We start from the raw sequence: 17,378 nt of genomic DNA, 5'->3' as shown, positions 1-17,378 counted from the left end.
AGGATAGATTCGTGAAGAGACAAACGGAGCTAGAGTTTGTCATCAGAGTCAACCGGCGAGCAAGTCAACCAACAAGAACATTTGACGCCTACCGTGGGGCCCGATAAAACCAGATCCCACCGGCAGTCATGCTCGAGATCCTAGACGTGAGGAGGAATACAAGGCAAGGCCCATTAGGATCTAAAGGGAATGACAACCCCACCATACAACAACTTATGGAAACTGTGAGTGCTCTCCAGGAAGCAATGACGACATCCAAGGCTGAACAGGAGAGATTCATGGCGAAAGTTCGAGCTGAGCAACTGCTCAGGCAAGACCAGTTGATAGCAGAAATAGATGTGTCTCGAGCAAGCAATGACGAGCTACGCAAGACTAATGATGATATGATGAATTGCGTAGGAGTCTACAACAGTTCGACGAATGCTCTGCAGGAGAACGAGGCTCGATCGCTCAACTATGGGCTCACCCCATACGATTTTCAAAGGCGATCATGGACCCTATCATACCAACTAATTTCATAACGCCCAAGATTGTGTTTACAGGTGTAGAAGACCTGGAGACCAATCTTACAACATTCAACGCCCAGATGATGATCTCGGGAGGACCAGATGTTATGCATTGCAAGATATTCATGGGTACGTTCACAAGCACGACATTACAGTGGTTTGTTGGCCTTCCTGATGGCCACATAACCTCTTTCGATCAGTTTTCTGGATTGTTCAGGGAACAATTCATTTTCAATCAAGCCCAACCACCAGTCTCTTTCGACCTTTTTGGCATAAAACAAAGACAGGGAGAGCCTCTGAAGGATTTTTTGAACAGGTTTGGGGCGTTCGCAGTGAAGCTTCAGACCCAGGACGAGGCCTTGATGGTCCACACCTTTGGGCAGTGGATTATGTCAGGGTCGTTCAGCGACTCACTAATCGGAAATCAAACAAGGAAATTTGGGGAGATACGACGATGAGTTGTCGCTCATATCGCCGTAGAAGAGGTCGTATCAGTGAAGCACAATAGCATGCACCCAAGGCAAGTCAAGCCCAAAGAAGGCAGTCGAGCTGAGCCTTTGAGGCTCCATGAAGCCACGACCGAGAAGAGGTCAGACGCACGACAAACACCCTATGCGTCCAGGAAGAGCCAACCTAGGACGAAGGCGAGAGACGATTTGCCCTTCCGGCCAAAGTTCCGGATGACTTACAAGGATTTGTTGGGTATGCCAGGAATGGCAGATAAGCTAAGGTTCCCTCCGAAATCGAATAGGAACTTGGGGTTACGCAAGGAGATCTGGTGCGAGTTCCATAAAGGTTTCAGGCATGACGCGGAGCACTGTATAGCCCTAGGCTAGTAGTTAGCGGGCTTGATAAAAGATGGATTTTTGAAGGAATATTTGGAAGGGACCCAGGAGGGTCGAAGAAAGAAATCCCTTCAGCAGACCAGGGATATGAGGTGCCAGTCCACGGCGAGCTGAACACCATCTCAGGAAGATTTTCAGGAGGAGAGTGTTTCGCCTCCAAGCGTAAGAAGTTTACGAGGGAGATGATGATAGTAAAGGCTCAGGAGTCTGACCAGCCAGCCGAACCCAACCTCTGCTTTACAATAGCTGATTTGGAAAACGTGGTCCCACAAGAGGATGATCCAGTAGTGGTCTCCGTTGTTACCGTGGGAAGAAGAGTACACTAAGTTCTCATTGACCAGGGGAGCTCGGTTGATGCGATGTTTTGAATAACGTTTAATAACCTATAGTTATCACCTGACTAGTTGAGACCGTATGACGACTGTTTGTTTGGCTTCGCTAGAGACATGGTGGAGGTGTGGGGACACATTGAGCCGAAAAACGACCTTCTCAGATGGCGTTTCATCACGCATGATCAATATAAGGTATTTAGTGGTCAATGTTGTTTCAGCCTATAATTTGCTTTTGGGTAGGCCCTCCTTGAACAAGTTAGGCGTGGTGGCCTCGACGAGGCACATGAATATGAAGTTGCCCGGAGGGGTGATCGTCATCAAGTCTGACCAAAAGGCAGCGAGAAAGTGCTACGAGAATAGCCTGAAAGGCAGAAAGGGAGTGTGTATGGTCACCACCCAAGCACGGGGGCCAGAGATGACCACCCAAGTGGAAGACACCAACGAGAGACGACCTGGGCCTGCTGGTGAGGTTCAGGAAAAGAAGATTGAAGGGAAGAAGTTCAAGCTCAATTCATTACTAGGTCGAGAGATGCAAGACCAGATCGCCGAAGTGATAGCAAGGCACATGAATGCCTTTGCATGGTCTTCTGCAGACATGCCCGACATAGATCTTGACTTCTTATGTCATATACTCACTATGGATGAGAAGGTCAAGCCAGTGATACAGAGGAGGAGGAAGTTCAATGAAGAGAGACGTAGTCGTCAAAGAGGAAACCCAAAAGCTCTTGAAAGTTGGCCGCATAAGGGAAATCCAGTACCCTAAGTGGTTGGCAAACGTGGTATTGGTAAAGAAGGCAAACAAAAGTTGGATAATGTGCATTGACTTTACAAACCTGAATAAGGCATGTCTCAAGGATTCATATTCGCTGCCCAACATTAATTCCTTGGTGGACAATGCTTCAGGTTACCGACTTCTGAGCTTCTTAGACGCGTTCTCAGGGTACAATCAGATCCGCCTTCACCCCGTGACTGCATTCATGACGGAGCTCTCCAGCTATTGTTATAAAGTCATGCCTTTTGGGTTGAAGAACGCCGACACCACCTATCAGAGGTTGATGGATAAGATTCTCGCCCCCATGATTGGACGAAATGTACAAGCATATGTGGATGACATGGTCGTCACCTCGGGAGAAAGGGATCATCACGTCGCTGATCTGGAAGAGTTATTCACTACAATAGCTAAGTACAATCTAAAGTTAAACCCATAGAAGTGTGTGTTTGGGGTAGACACAGGGAAGTTCCTAGGGTTCTTGCTCATTGAACGGGGGATAGAAGCGAACCCGGACAAATGTGCAGCAATCATAGGGATGAGGAGCCCCGCCACTGTGGAGGAAGTACAACAACTAATTGGGCGTATGGTCGCCCTGTCTAGGTTCCTATCAGTAGGAGGAGATAAAGGGTTCCCTTACTTCCAATGTTTGAAGAAGAACAACCGCTTCACATGGACTCACGAGTGTGAAGAGGCGTTCCTCAAGTTGAAGGAGTAGCTAGCCAGCCCGCTTGTCCTTTGTAAGCCGCTACCAGGTACTCCCCTTCGTCTCTATTTTACAGTTACAGATCGGGCAATCAACTCAATCATTGTGCAAGAACAAGATCAAGCTCAGAGGCCTATATACTTTGTGAGCAAGGTGCTACAAGGCCAGAGGTACGATATCAAACCATCAAAAAGGAAGTTTTGGCAGTGGTGTTTGCAGCTCAGTGACTCTGACACTATTTTCAGAGTTTCACTGTGATCGTAATGATCGATCTGCCAATCCAGAAGGTCCTCCAAAGCCCAATGTAGCAGGTTAGATGGTGCGCTGGGTAGTCGAGTTGTCTGATAGAGCTATCCTCAGAAGCCACCCAGGTGGATGGTGGAGACTTTTAGTGGGTCCTTCCGTGGACGAATCCTCTAATCAGCAAGGTAGCGGTGTTGGGATTATTCTGGAAGGACCTAACGAGCTGCTGATTGAGCAGGCCCTTAGATTTGCCTTCAAGGCCAACAATAACCAGGCTGAGTATGAAGCCCTGGTAGTTGGGATGCTGCTGGCCAAAGAATTGGGCGTTCGAAGTTTGTTGGTAAAAAGTGACTCGTTGCTAATAACCAGGAAAGTCACACGTGAGTATCAGGCCAAAGATCCACAAATGGCCTTATACTTGTGGTATCTTACACTTTTGAGGGAAACTTTTCCCATCTTCGAGCTGGTGCATGTTCCAAGGGAGCAAAATGCCCGAGCATACCTATTGGCCAAGCTGGCGAGCTCAGGCAAGGAAGGTCGACAAAGGTCAGTTATCCAAGAAACCCTAAAGTAACCCAGGACCATTACAGATGGAGCAACAGAGGTCAGTCATGTAGAGACCTTGGAGGTCAGGAGGCACCGGTCATTGACACAAAAAACGTTGAAGGTGCCCTAGATAAGCATTTATGGCTTGTCGGGAGAGGAGTCGTTGGAGGTCTTACAGGTCAACGTAGTGGAAACCTGGATGACGCCATACCAACGCTATCTTGTTAATGGTATACTCCCGGTAGGACCCGCAAAGGCAAAGACGGTCAAAAGGAACGCAGGAAGGTACACCCTAGTTGACGGAAAGTTGTTTCACCATGGCTACACTTATCCTATCCTCACCTGTGTAAGTGGGAATCAGTGTACTCGTGTCATGGCAAAACTCCATGAAGGCATTTGTGGAAGCCACGTCAGAGGGCGAGCTCTCTCCTTGAAGGTCGTTCGAGTTAGGTACTATTGGCCAACTATGAGGGAGGAATGCATGAGGTATGCATAATGATGCAAGCAGTGTCAAAAGCATGCTGATTGGCATCACTCACCTCCCGAGGAGTTGCGATCAATACATAGCCCTTGGCCTTTCCATACTTGGGGAATAGACATCTTGGGTCCTTTCCCTTTGGCAATTCGTCAAATGAAGTATCTCGTGGTGGCGATTGAGTACTTCACCAAGTGGATAGAAGCAGAACCAATTACGAAGATAACCGCCCATAAGGTCCAACACTTCGTGGGGAGGAACATTGTTTTCCGTTTCGGTATTCCAAGACACTTGGTGTCTGATAATTGTACTCAGTTTGCAAGTCAACAGTTGTGCAAGTTGTGCATAGAGCTCGAGATTAAACAGGTGTTTGCCTCGGTGGAGCATCCTCAGACGAATGGTCAGGTCGAGTCTGCCAATAGAGTCTTGCTCATAAGTTTAAAGAGGAGGTTGGAGAAGGCTAAGGGGACCTGAGCGAAAGAGGTGCCTCGAATCTTGTGGGCCTACTACACCACTACTTAATCCACCACGAAGGAGACGCCCTTCAGTTTGGTGTATGGGTCAGATGTCATGATACCCGTGGAGATTCAAGAGAGCTCGCCGCGATTCCAGAACTTCGTGATAGAAGAATCTAATGAAGGGAAGAAGGTAAACCTAGACCTACTCGACGAGGTGTGAGAGCAATCACGTGTCAAAGCTGAAGCTTTGAAGAGAAGGGTGGAGCTGAAGCAAAAGTCCAAGCTAAGAGCTCGGAAGTTCCAGGTCGCTGACTTAGTAATGCGAAAGGCTCATCCTTATCAGCTAGAGAATAAGTTGTCTCCCAAATGGACTGACCCATTCCGCGTGGTGGAGGTGCTTGGAAACGGAGCCTACATGCTTGAAACTCTGGAGGGTGGAGCTATACCTCGAACGGGGAATGGGGCTAACCTCAAGTTTTATTTTAGTTGATATATTTTTATCAATGTTTTATGAACAATTCAAATAATTAAGGGGCAATTTTTTTCCTTTATGATGGTTTTTTAATGAGGTCGCCCCATGAAAAACTGCTATTGAAAGATGAGTTATCAAAATTATTTGTTGGCGCACGATAAGGCGACTTGGCCGGTGAATTATCCTAGTAAGCGCCATGTGTGTATAACTACTCACGAGAATATTGAACGAGGCAACCTATTTCCTTGGTAAGATTCTAAGTTTAGGTGCCTTGAAGTTTGTAAAATTTAGATGGGGAAGCCTCTTCTGAGTAAGATTTTGAGCCCGGACACCCAGAATTGGCTTAAGGCTGTTTTACTGAGGGCAGGTAAGCCAACCTACCTCAACATCGAAGAGTTGACTCGGTGTAAGCCAACACCCAAGTCATAAACTCTAAAGCGAAAGAAATTGTGCCCTTGGAAAGATTCCAATATTAGGTGTCTCAAAGCCTGCATAATTCAGATGGTATAACCTCTTTTCAGTAAGACTCTTAGTTTAGGCACCCAAAATTGGATTAAGACTGTTTGACCGCTGAGGGTAGGTAAGTCAACCTACCCTAACATTGAAAAAATTGACTTGGTGTGTAAGCCAACACCCGAATCAGATACTCTCAGTAAAAAGTTAGCTCGGTAAAATTCCAAGTTCAGACATTCTGAAGTTGTGATTATTTAAGCCCAGGTAGGACGACTTTTTCTTGGTAATATTCCAAGTTCAGGTGTTCTAAAGTTCATAATGATTCAGATGGGACGAATTTTTCTCAGTAAGATTCTGAGTTCAGGAGCCCAGAATCACGTTTAGCCATAACTAAGATTGTTTGGCTTAAGTCAGGGAAGACGACCTGTACTATGAGGTGTCCTGAGCATGTACTATGAGGTGGGTCGACCTTGTCTTAGTAAGATTCTGAGTTCAGGTATCCTAAATTTTTGTTTATCGTAACTAAGATAGTTCGGCTTAAATTAGGGAAGATGACCTGTCTTGGTAAGACTATGAGTTCATGCACCCTAAGTATCCACCATGAGGTAGTACGCTCTCTTCTCAGTAAGATTCTTGGCCCAGACGTACTAAGTTGTGATTAGCTATAACTAAGAATGTGTAGCTAAAGACAGGTAAGGTCACTCGGTCAGAATACTCGAGTAGGCGCCCTGAGGAAATTGTTTATCTATGGTCAGTAATGCGAACCACCTCGGCGTTGGTGAAACCACCCGAGCTTGGGCACTTTGTAGGAAAAGCTAAGGTTAACCTTGCGGGGTAGCAGTGTACCACGAAGGTGTGAAAAGTAGACTTGGTATGTAAGCCAACACCCAAGTCAGATACTCCAGGCAAATAAAGGCAATTACTTAAGAGTAAACTTGGTGTGGAGATTAGCACCCAAGTCAGATACTCAAGTCATCCTCAATGCTGGGGAAATTTGCACTCAGAAAGTGGGTGGTCTTTCTAAGCATGTGAGTCTTGTTCAACAAGATCGAGAGGCCTGATTCTTGCTCACATGATCAATTAACGTTTGAACGAGTAAGACGTTCTTTGCGGCCAGGGGGTATGAATCATCCACAGGTTAGCTCTACCAGAGCATTGTAATTTCCCATACTTGGTTGGTGCATTATGTTGTTTAGGTAGTTAGTTATATTACTACTAGATGATAAGCTTATGCTAGTCGTTTTTCACCAAGGCATGCATTGTTAATATACTAGTCGAGGTGTGCCGAAACTAAAAGAGTTAAATAAGTAAATTAATGTGTTAATACATACAAGATATTAGAAAGTTTAAAATTGTTTAGAAGGCCACGAAGGGCGGCTGGTTACAAGAAATGCTACTCATCTACAAGTTGCCTGTCCGCCACCATCTTGCCTAAGTCGAGTTGGGAGAAGTCCATCCCAGGATAGATTCCTGAGGCTTGGGCAACGACGTCTTCAAAGCCCGCCATGTATGAGTTAGCAGCGTCATCGATGAGGGCTTCCTTATCTTTCACTAGTTCCTCAGCCTTCTGAACTAGCTTTTCGTCCTTTTGAGCCAGCTTCTCCTTTAGCCTATCCACCTTAGATTGGAGCCTCGCATTCTTGTCAGATAATAAAGTTTCCTTGGACTTCTCAGTCAGGAGAGCCTTAGCTTCTTGTTGCGATCGTTGGAGTTATTCATGAAGCTTTGACATTTTTTGCTTGAGGCCTCCAACCTGTTGTAGGAGCTCAGTGACCTCATGGGACTTCTTCTCAGCCGACCCTTTCCACTCCCTCAGCTTGGATATAGCTAGACAGTTCGTAACTAGAGCCTGCTCTACCAAGTGATCTTCCTCGAGGCCAACCAACTTTTCCTTGGTCTTAGTGGGTAGTAAAACCTTCTCAAGGAAGAAGGAAGGAGCATCCAAGTTAGGATCCCACAACCCTTCCTCCTGAGTGTTTGTGCCCTCACCTTCCTGCACCACTACCATGTCACCAAGAGGAGGAGGGCTTGGTGGCGGAGCTTATTGTAAAGGAGCATGCCCATCTGAGATGGAAAGCTCAGAGGGTTCAGTGGTGGTCTTTCGTCTCCTTTTGAAGAACGACCCATAATAGGTCTCCTCATCTTCAGTAGGAGCAGGGGCGGCGTCGACAACAAATTCTAGCTTAAGGTCCTTAGTGGGGAGTGCTTGGGCATCTGCCTTCATCTTCTTAACTCTAGCTGCCAAGTCCTTCTTGTTGAGCTTACCCAACATATTGTCTGCGAGAAAAACAAGGGAAGTTTAGCAAACAAATTAGCAAGTCAGCATCAGTAAGAGTAAAAGAAGGAAAGATACCAATGTACGCTTTTAGTCCCCTTAGGAGAACGCTTGACTTATGAGAGTGGTAGTATCAAAAACCACCTTCAGGTTGGAGAAGAAGTGGCACACTTCCTGGTCCCTCTGCGACATGCTCTCCAGGCATCGAGCACCCTGGAAGGTCAATTTCTGAGTCCAGTATAAGGTGAACCCATATAGAAGAGTTGGGTCCCTCTTGTTGCAGCGCACCTTCAAAAACTTGCCTTTGAAGCTTTTATACGATTGCTGGAAGAGCGAGAACAATGCTTTCCCAACCATTCCATTAAATGAAACCCACAATTGGCAGCCCAAACGCTTGGCCTTAAAGAAATATAAGAAGACTTTCACAGATGGCAAAAGACCAAAATGTGTGCAAAGAATGGAGAAACCCCGAACAAATGCCCAATTATTTGGATGTAGCTGGGACAATGTTGATTTCGGTAAGGAGCTCTTTTTCAAAATTATACAAGGCAAAGCTGATGAGGACATCCAAACCAAAGGGCATAGTGAGGAGGAACTTGACCAAGCCATCCCAGACCCATGACAAGAGGAGGGCTTAAAAAGGCCTAAGAGACTTTACAGCACAAGGTGGCTAATATTTTGGGGCAAATGATCCTTCTTGAAATATAAGGATTGTAGTTTCGTCTTATTTTCTTACAAACAAGAAAAGACCTCTAGCTAATCTTGTAATTTATACACTATTGGAACTCAGAATAGGAAAAACGAATATTTTGACAATTTTAGAGAGTGTTTCTCTGCTAGGGTTTTTCCCTGCATCTTGCGATCTTATCAAGAATCCACCGATTCTTGTGGTGATCATTCTTAGGCTTATCAAACTTTGTTTGTGGCGCCTTCCTTTATCCATGTTTCTAATGTTACTGTTTTGAATTTATTTCGTTCCGTAACCCTAAATTCCCAATTTTATTGTCATTTCTATTTGGATTCATATCAAAAGCGAAGGAGAACTTTCTTAAATACAGTGGTATAAAAAATAGAAAAATGGACCATCAGGGTTCGAGGACTCATCGCAACAGACTGGCTCGTCCTCTCTACATGGCACTAACTTAAGGCCTCTGTCGTTTTCCCTACCAAAAATACACTTCTTGGGGCATTCGCTTTTCGTGTAAATCACTATTTGATCATGAGAGGTGTATATGGAGGTTTCCTCTAGAAGGTTCTCAGGTTTCCAGGGGTACATGGTTTGGTAATCCATCATACAAAGTATCTAGAACATAAAACAACAAGCAAATGCAGACACACATTCAGGCAATGAAAACAACACGCATTTCAGATTCAAGAAAAACGATGAAGCTAGTAGGAATAACAATCAACATAATTAGAAAAGAATGAATACAAAACAGTCTCAGCCCAGGCGATATGGTCATAATGAAAGCGTCAATCTGACAATGATGCCAGAACATAGTCATGAGTTGAGTGGAAGGAGGTACCTGTGTTCAGAGAACGAGTCGAGGTGATGAGGTTTCCAAGATTGAGGAAGGAGGTGCAAAGAGTCTGAGAGAGACGCAAAAGCTTCGTAAAGGAGAAATGAAACATTGAGAAACGCTGAGGATTTTTCAACGTTAAGTAAAACGATGTTGGGAAGAGCAAGTGACAATTCCTTCCAACCGTTGATGAAAGGCCACATGTACGCTCGTGATGGAGTATGGTGAGATGTCATCTCAAAGACGCTTCGTGTGTTGCACCACACCCGCCACTACGAGAAGGAGACGTAAGCCACCAAGGGCGTGCAAGTAGTCCCTTTGCTGAAGCAAGCTCAGCTCGAGACTGCGGGCTTGTGTACTGGACCAAAGCGCTTAGAACTCAGCGCTTAGTGGTCGGACCTCAACACCTATCACAGGCAAGTCAACTCGGCTCTTGGGCCAGGATAGCGGGCCATGTAATTGGGCCCAAAATATATGTATAAGTCCATTTTTGTATAATTCAGGTAATCCTTTGTGCATAAGGCCTAGGCGGCTGGCGAGGGGTAATTATGGACCTAGGGGTGTGCTTAGTGCGCATGGGGTCTAACTTAAGTAAATACTTTCTTTTTAAACCTAAGCCCATGTGTTTTAGGGCACGTAGGGTTATGTTGCATGTATGATGAGAAGAAGCGTATCGCCACGTTGAGGGTGCTTACGTAAACAAATTGGACTCCTGATGCTGGTACTTAAGTTGACAACCTGATGGTTATTCTGTTATTATTTTATGCACTCTCTGGAGGAAAGATTTTGTTCGGTTGCAGCACCGTGAGAGTCTGCCCTTGAGCAGAATATTTTCCTGTTGAGTATGCTTTCAATTATGATTAGATTATCGTGATGGAAAGCAGTTGCAAAAGGTAAGCTATAAAAGGGACTTGAGTCCCCAGGATAAGGTACGCTGTTTCTAAGACTGAAATTTGTTACTTTTTTATTCTTATACGCCCTGACTGATTGTTGGAGTACAATCAACAGGTAGGAACCTCTCTGTTTCAACGGAGCCACATTCCAGAGCAGCAAGAGATATGACGGATTCGTGAAAAGATAGACGGAATTAGAACTTGTCATCAGTCAACTGGCGAACAAGTCAACCGACAAGAATACAATTATTAAAATAAATATTGATAATAATTTATTTTAATAAAAATATTAAATTTAGACTTAAAAACAAAAATAAATTTATTAAACGTAAAATATATTTAACCATTAATTCAGGAGTTGAATATCTTTACTTGAAGGTGTATCTTTATTACATTCCTGCATTAATTAAACGTTTCGTATTACCCACCTCAGGATTATTGGGTGAAGAAAAAGAGAAAAAGAGAAAAAGAGAAAAAGAAGATCAGAAGGTGATATTGAAGTGGAGTAGGAAGCAGGTAATGGAAGAGAGAAGAAAAAACAAAGAAAGAAGTGGAGAGAGAGAGGATTTGGGAAGAAAAGAGTGAGAGAGAAAGAAAAGGAGAGTCGGCGCCCATTGTCCCCGCCGACCAATCATAACGTCGTTTTCAACCTCATCATACCATACCCACCTCTTTCTCTCTCTCTCCTTCTCCTTCTCTTCTACTCTTCTTCATTCTTTCCTCTTTTTCTAATCAATAACAAGCTTCGGTTTCTTAGGTAAACCTTAAAACCCTATCTGTCACTCCACCCCTTCTTCCTCTTTCTCTTTTGTTTTTCTTTCATTCCTTTCTCTCGGGTTCTTCCCATTTTATTTTTTTCCAAAAAACGGAAGACCTCTTTCTTCTAGCTTAGTTTTCCTCTTCTTCAATCTTCATTCCTTTCGTTTCCCTCAATTTCCTTTTCCTCAATTTCCTTTTCCTTTATTTTATTTCAAGAAAGGATTTTTTTCCCATCTTTTTAATTTCGACAATTATGAGGACCGTGGTTGAAGGATCCTTGGTCGAGAGGTCGGACGACGCTGAAAAGGAGAAGAAGAAGAAGCGCCGATCCAATCGTCGATCCAAGCAAAACCCTTCCTCCACTTCAGGTACTGTAATTTCATTATTTTTTTAAAATTATTGTGGAGATGTTGGAGATTTTTCTTTCTTGCCCGGAAGACAAAATTCAATTTTTTTATTGTGTTGATTATGGGTATTGTGGATTATGTGAACACGGTTCTGTGTGTGTTGAAGTTGGTATTGTGTGTTTGTCCTGTTTATGACAAGTCAAAGCGAAAAAGAAAGGGTGTGCCGATTTATATGTTCTTGATTGTAACACCGATCGCAGTTCTTTACCAATGGTTCCTATGTTTTCGGGTGGGTCTTGTCTTTATTACTGCTACTGTTTCCTTTGTTGGGTATGGTTTTTGATTATTTTAATCAATGAAAAATGTATCATGGTGGTTTGGTTTACCTGCTACGGTGATCAACTGTTTATTTTTCTTAAACTTGAAGTTTTTAGATTAATAATTGAGGCGAAATGGTTTGAGGAGGCTTTTTTGTGTGTCTGGTAAATGCGAAAAAAATGAAGTCTTCAGTTTTTCTCTTGTGTGATTCTTGGTGTTTTTTTTCTGTTATTTGATAGCATCTGAAGCGAACGAGGCCCAGGGCATGTTGCCAGATTCAGGGAAAATTGAAACACCTACACATGTATCCACATCCTTGGAGGGTTCACTGAAGCAGGTCAATGTGGGTTCTCCTAATGAGCAAGGATTATCCAATGCATTTAATGTCGCTTTTACATCAATGCCCCCCATGCATATCAATGAGCAAGTGGAATCTTGTGATTTGCGAATTGTGCCTATCTATGGCGGAGGAGTTAATTCTAAATCATTTTCTGAGCCCGCTGGTTGCAGAGGGTCGGCGGGAATTAGTAAAAACAAGGACTCAGTCCCTTGTGGTCCAATTCGGATTTGTGGCCAGAAAAGTTATTTTAGTCCACACTTGTCTTTAGAGGTTGTTGAGAAGGCATTAGAGGTTAGTAACATGGTATTATTTTACTCACATGTCTCCACACAATTTAATATGGCTACCATTGTTATGAAAATAACATTTGGTTAATTTCTTCTGGCTTGCAGAAGGGCGATGTTTTTAAAGCTCTCTTTCATGTCAATGCTCACAATCGAGTTGAGGTTTTTCTCTAACTTATATCTTGCTGTGTTTTGTTGGTATTTTTGTTTGTTGTTTATGGGAGTGGGAGTGGAGGTAATTTAAGATATACTTTGCAGTTACCTGGTGCTTATTGATGTTTAAAATCTTCTATGGATTTGTAGGCCTACTGCAAAATTGATGGAGTGCCAACTGACGTTCTGATTAATGGGATTCCAGCCCAGAATAGAGCTGTAAGTATGAATGTTGTTATATTTCCAATGTTTTTAATGGAAAACTGCCTCTTTTTTTGTTTTCTAATGATCACATACAAATCACTGTGAGTTATTATTCTGCTTTTTTCTGGGTCATTTGCTTATACATTTTTGTGTCCATTCGTTAAGATTTTCTGATATTCATATATTATCTTTTGCATGGATTGATGTAATTACCTACCTAGAATATATCTGTTAATGTGTCTTCTCCCATGTAGTTGACCTCACCTAATAAAATAAGGCCTTTGTTACTTGTGTGTACTGGCTTATGGAGTGGATGGTGGATCTGAAGCAATTCTCTAAGATGTTTAGTAATTATAATTTTTGGTCATGTGTGATTGAAGTAATTCTCTCCTTTATATTGGACAATTGTAATTTTCATTTCTAATTCCATGGATTTTAGATTTAGTTGCATTGTTTCTTTTATAGTTGATATTATAACAGAAATTGTCTTGTTATGCCTTGTATTGCTGTATGATATATATCTAATGATTGTTCTGTGTAGGTGGAAGGTGATATTGTTGCAGTTAAGATTGATCCCTTGCCATTGTGGACAAAAATGAAAGGGCCAAATGTGTCTTGTAACAACACTTCAACACCGGAAGGTTGCAACCTTTTTACAGAAGATAATGAAGTGGATAGTAAAGGGAAACATAAGGTAGATGCTGATCATGGGTCTGCCCATTACAGAAGCTATCCTGTTCAAAACAAGGAGGATGCTGTTCAAAACTCCATATCCTATAGAAATGATTCTTTGACTGGAAAAAGAATTGTCTGCGAGGATAATACCTCCCAGGTTTCTACTAACCATTTAGATCTACTTGGAATAGCCAACCGGGACAGCATTAATGGACATCACTATGCTACTCCTGATTCCTTAAGGAACAATTCTTGTAGTGGACAAAGTGAAGTAGTTAATGCTGTGGAAAAGATGTGTTTGTTGGTTAATTCTGTCCCTTCTAAAAGACCAACTGGCAGGGTGGTCTCTATTATTGAGAGATCGCCTCGTCGGGAGGGTATTGTCGGTCATCTTAATGTGAAGCAGTGGGCTTGTTACAAGGACATAACCAAAAAGGACGTCAAGAAGAATAATAATTTGGTTTCTGATAATGATTACATCCAGATGATACCAACTGATCCAAAGTTTCCTAATATGATGCTTCTTGTTAGAAAATTACCCAAGTGCATTATGCAAAGGTTGAAAAGTGGTGACATGACAATTGAAAAGGATCTGGTAGCTGCACAAATTGTTGGTTGGGTTGAGGAAAATCCTTTTCCCGAGGCTCACATCTTGTGTGTATTTGGAAAAGGTGATGAAATTCAGACCCAATTAGATGCAATTTTGTTTCAGAATGCAATCTGTTCGTCTGAATTTTCTCCTGAAGCTCTGTCCTGTCTTCCGTGTGTTCCTTGGGAGGTACCACTGAAGGAAATTCAAAGTAGAATAGATCTCAGAAATTTGTGCATATTTACTATTGATCCTTCAACTGCCACTGATCTGGATGATGCACTGTCAATTGAGAAGTTACCTAATGGAAATTATAGAGTAGGTGTTCACATTGCTGATGTATCATATTTTGTTTTACCTAACACAGCCTTAGATAGTGAGGCTCAGTCTAGGTCAACATCTGTCTATATGTTGCAAAGGAAGTTACCTATGTTGCCTGCATTATTATCAGAGAATATTGGTTCACTTAGTCCTGGAGTGGATCGACTTGCTGTTTCTATACTCCTGGATGTAAATCATGTGGGGGATGTTGTAGACCGTTGGATTGGTCGTTCTGTTATACACTCATGTTGTAAGCTTTCATATGACCATGCTCAGGACATCATTGACCAGGATTTTGATTTTGAAGGTTTAAACAATACTGAAGATGGCTATCCCAGAGTGTACGGAAATTTTGAATGGTCCGATGTTATTATGTCTTTGAAGAGTCTTTATGAAATTTCGAATGTCTTGAAACGCAAGAGGTTTACTGATGGGGCTCTACGGCTTGAAAACCCAAAAGTTGTTATCTTGTTTGATGAAAATGGAGTTCCTTATGATAGTATGCTTTCTGAAAGGAAAGATTCAAATTTTCTTGTTGAGGAATTTATGCTTTTGGCCAATAGAGTTGCTGCTGAAGTCATATGCAGAGCTTATCCTGATGCTGCATTGTTAAGGAGGCATCCTGAACCTAATATGCGAAAGCTGAGAGAGTTTATGGCATTTTGTCAGAAGCATGGTTTTGAATTGAACACGACTTCCTCTGGTCAATTCCATTGTTCACTAGAGCAGATCAGGGAAAAGCTCAAGGGTGATCCTGTGCTTTACTACATACTTATTTCTTATGCTACTCGGCCAATGCAGTTGGCTTCTTACTTCTGTAGTGGAGATTTAAAAGATAGTGAAAATGAATGGGGTCATTATGCTTTGGCTGTCCCATTTTACACTCATTTTACATCACCTCTGCGTCGGTATCCAGATATTATTGTTCACCGGACATTGCTTGCTACCATAGAGGCTGAGGATTTGTATGCGAAGCAGGTTTATAAGGAAATAGATGTGGAGAAAAGATGTTTCACAGGTATCAATTTTGATAAGAGTGCTGCAGCATCCATCAAAGGCAGGGAAGCACTATCAGTTGCAGCTGTGAAGTATATTGTTCCAGGTGCTGAAGCACTTGCAAAAATTGCTGCTCATTGCAACGAGAGAAAGCTAGCTAGCAGAAATGTTAAGGATGCCTGTGATAAACTTTACATATGGTTTCTCCTAAAGAAAAAGGAGGTATAGTTATTCTAAATCATTCTCTTAAAGTCGTCATCATGCAACTTTCTTAGCTTTTTGTTTTCGGGAAAGCTTTTTGTTCTTGTTTTGTTTCAAGCCTAGGTCTTGATTTCATATTTTCCTTTGCACTTAAAGTCTATCTTTCTATTCTGCAGGTCTTATTTTCAGAAGCTAGAATTCTGGGACTAGGCCCGAGATTCATGTCAATTTACATTCAAAAGCTAGCTGTAAGTGACTTCTGACCATATGCCGTTCTAATTTGCACATAGAGTCAATGTGTCTCTTCAATAGATATGTTCTTTTTGTATGTAGAGTAGCTTTCACACATCACAGGACTAAGAAAATGGGTTATTCAATCTCTCTGTTTTGTGTGGATGGCTGTCAAAGATAACCGTTTTCTTTTGTAGGCAATGATGACATCATGTTTTGAAAACTTACGATTTTAAGAGGTTGGCTATTAATTGAATAATTTGTCTATTGACATAACATTATCATGGAAAAAGTAGGCTTGGTTCTTGGTACTTGGTATCATATGTATGTAAAGTGAATAAGAATGTTCTACTATTATTTTTTGTAATTTATCCAATTTCTACTATAAGAGAAGTACCTTGTTCATTTCACTATGGATTTACGATGAATCAGTTTCTTGAAATAGGAATATTGTATCTATCAAGTGCATAATTACTCGTGTTATCTTTCGGAGACATCAAATGCAGGATTTGCATATTCTATACATTGCTCTTGATAAAAAAAGATCTGTAGATATTTTATGAAGACTTTGCTTGATTCTACTTGTGCAATTTGGTGCTTTCTTTCAAGTAATTGGTGTCATTCTTATTATTGTTTTGTGCATTGTTCATATGCAGATTGAGCGACGCATATATTATGATGATGTTGAAGGCTTGACTGCAGAATGGCTTGAAACAACATCCACATTGGTGCTTAGCATGTCTACTAATACGTGTACATTTAGGAGGGGCTGGTCTAACAAGTGGAGGGCGATTGAAGAAGTTGCACTGCTTTCTTGTCCGTATAACCAGAGTGATGTAATAAAAAAAGTGGATGGTAATAAAGCGGAAACTGAAATTGATCCCTCAGTTTTTCCTCTCACAGTGCATGTTCTTTCAACAATTCCAGTGGCTCTTCATGCTGTTGGTGGTGATGATGGGCCCCTTGATATTGGAGTAAGGCTGTATATGAGCTCCTATTTTTATGGGATCAAGTGTTGATTTCTTTTAAAGAAATGGGATCGGCTCTACTGTGGAATAATAGTGTATAGTTCGACATAGGTGGGAAAATTACATTGTCTGAGTTTGCCAATGTACTATGAACATGAACTTGTTTAAAACTGAGATTTGGGTGTAGGAGTGTAGATAAAAGCAGGAGGTTCTGTTATAGATTTGGCCTCAGTGCCTCTTTCTAACAGAACTTTCCTATTGGAATTGGCGCTTGTTTTTGTTGGCCCGCCCGTTCCATCTACTTACTGTGTGCACGTATTTGGTTCTCTAATTGAGGCTCAGAACCCGATTCATACGTCCTTTCTATTTTCTTTAGATTGCAGCCCAATAATTTTTTATTTTGGGTCATCACTTGTACTACTCATTTGCTTTATCAAACATTTTTGTATCTTACTTTCTGACTTTGGTCAGCGTTGAAATCGAATAATTTTGTGTTCAA

The 17,378-nt window shown here is 42.2% G+C and overlaps 2 protein-coding genes across 3 annotated transcripts; both read left to right on the top strand.

Moving 5' to 3' along the window:
• The first annotated feature begins 3,474 nt into the window (after window positions 1-3,474).
• Window positions 3,475-3,975, top strand: LOC137825212 (uncharacterized). The gene has a single exon (XM_068630885.1). It carries the CDS (start codon window positions 3,475-3,477, stop codon window positions 3,973-3,975), a length of 501 nt encoding a protein of 166 aa, XP_068486986.1.
• Window positions 3,976-10,892: 6,917 nt separating this feature from the next.
• On the top strand, window positions 10,893-17,378 carry LOC137823336 (DIS3-like exonuclease 2). 2 transcript variants are annotated; one of them, XM_068628426.1, is made up of 8 exons: window positions 10,973-11,250; window positions 11,525-11,620; window positions 12,157-12,548; window positions 12,650-12,703; window positions 12,845-12,913; window positions 13,440-15,701; window positions 15,857-15,928; window positions 16,568-17,378. In XM_068628426.1, exons 3-8 carry the CDS (start codon window positions 12,183-12,185, stop codon window positions 16,928-16,930), a joined length of 3,186 nt encoding a protein of 1,061 aa, XP_068484527.1. In that variant the 5' UTR covers window positions 10,973-11,250; window positions 11,525-11,620; window positions 12,157-12,182; the 3' UTR covers window positions 16,931-17,378. The 2 variants fall into 2 exon arrangements, with proteins under 2 accessions (XP_068484526.1, XP_068484527.1); XM_068628425.1 differs by having other exon boundaries at window positions 10,893-11,620.

This window comes from Phaseolus vulgaris, chromosome 8 (genome assembly GCF_000499845.2).
Source record: "Phaseolus vulgaris cultivar G19833 chromosome 8, P. vulgaris v2.0, whole genome shotgun sequence".
Lineage (NCBI taxonomy): Eukaryota > Viridiplantae > Streptophyta > Magnoliopsida > Fabales > Fabaceae > Phaseolus > Phaseolus vulgaris.
Note: the sequence above shows the minus strand (reverse complement) of the source record. Positions and strands in the feature narration are given on the sequence as shown.

Bases quoted from the DNA above. Each gene is read 5' to 3' on its own strand.
- LOC137823336 (XM_068628425.1), top strand. From the start codon at position 11,506: ATGAGGACCGTGGTTGAAGGATCCTTGGTCGAGAGGTCGGACGACGCT. The intron at 11,621-12,156 runs GTACTGTAATTT...GTTATTTGATAG, and splicing joins AAACCCTTCCTCCACTTCAG to CATCTGAAGCGAACGAGGCC. The intron at 12,704-12,844 runs GTTTTTCTCTAA...ATGGATTTGTAG, and splicing joins ATGCTCACAATCGAGTTGAG to GCCTACTGCAAAATTGATGG.
- LOC137825212 (XM_068630885.1), top strand. From the start codon at position 3,475: ATGGTGCGCTGGGTAGTCGAGTTGTCTGATAGAGCTATCCTCAGAAGC.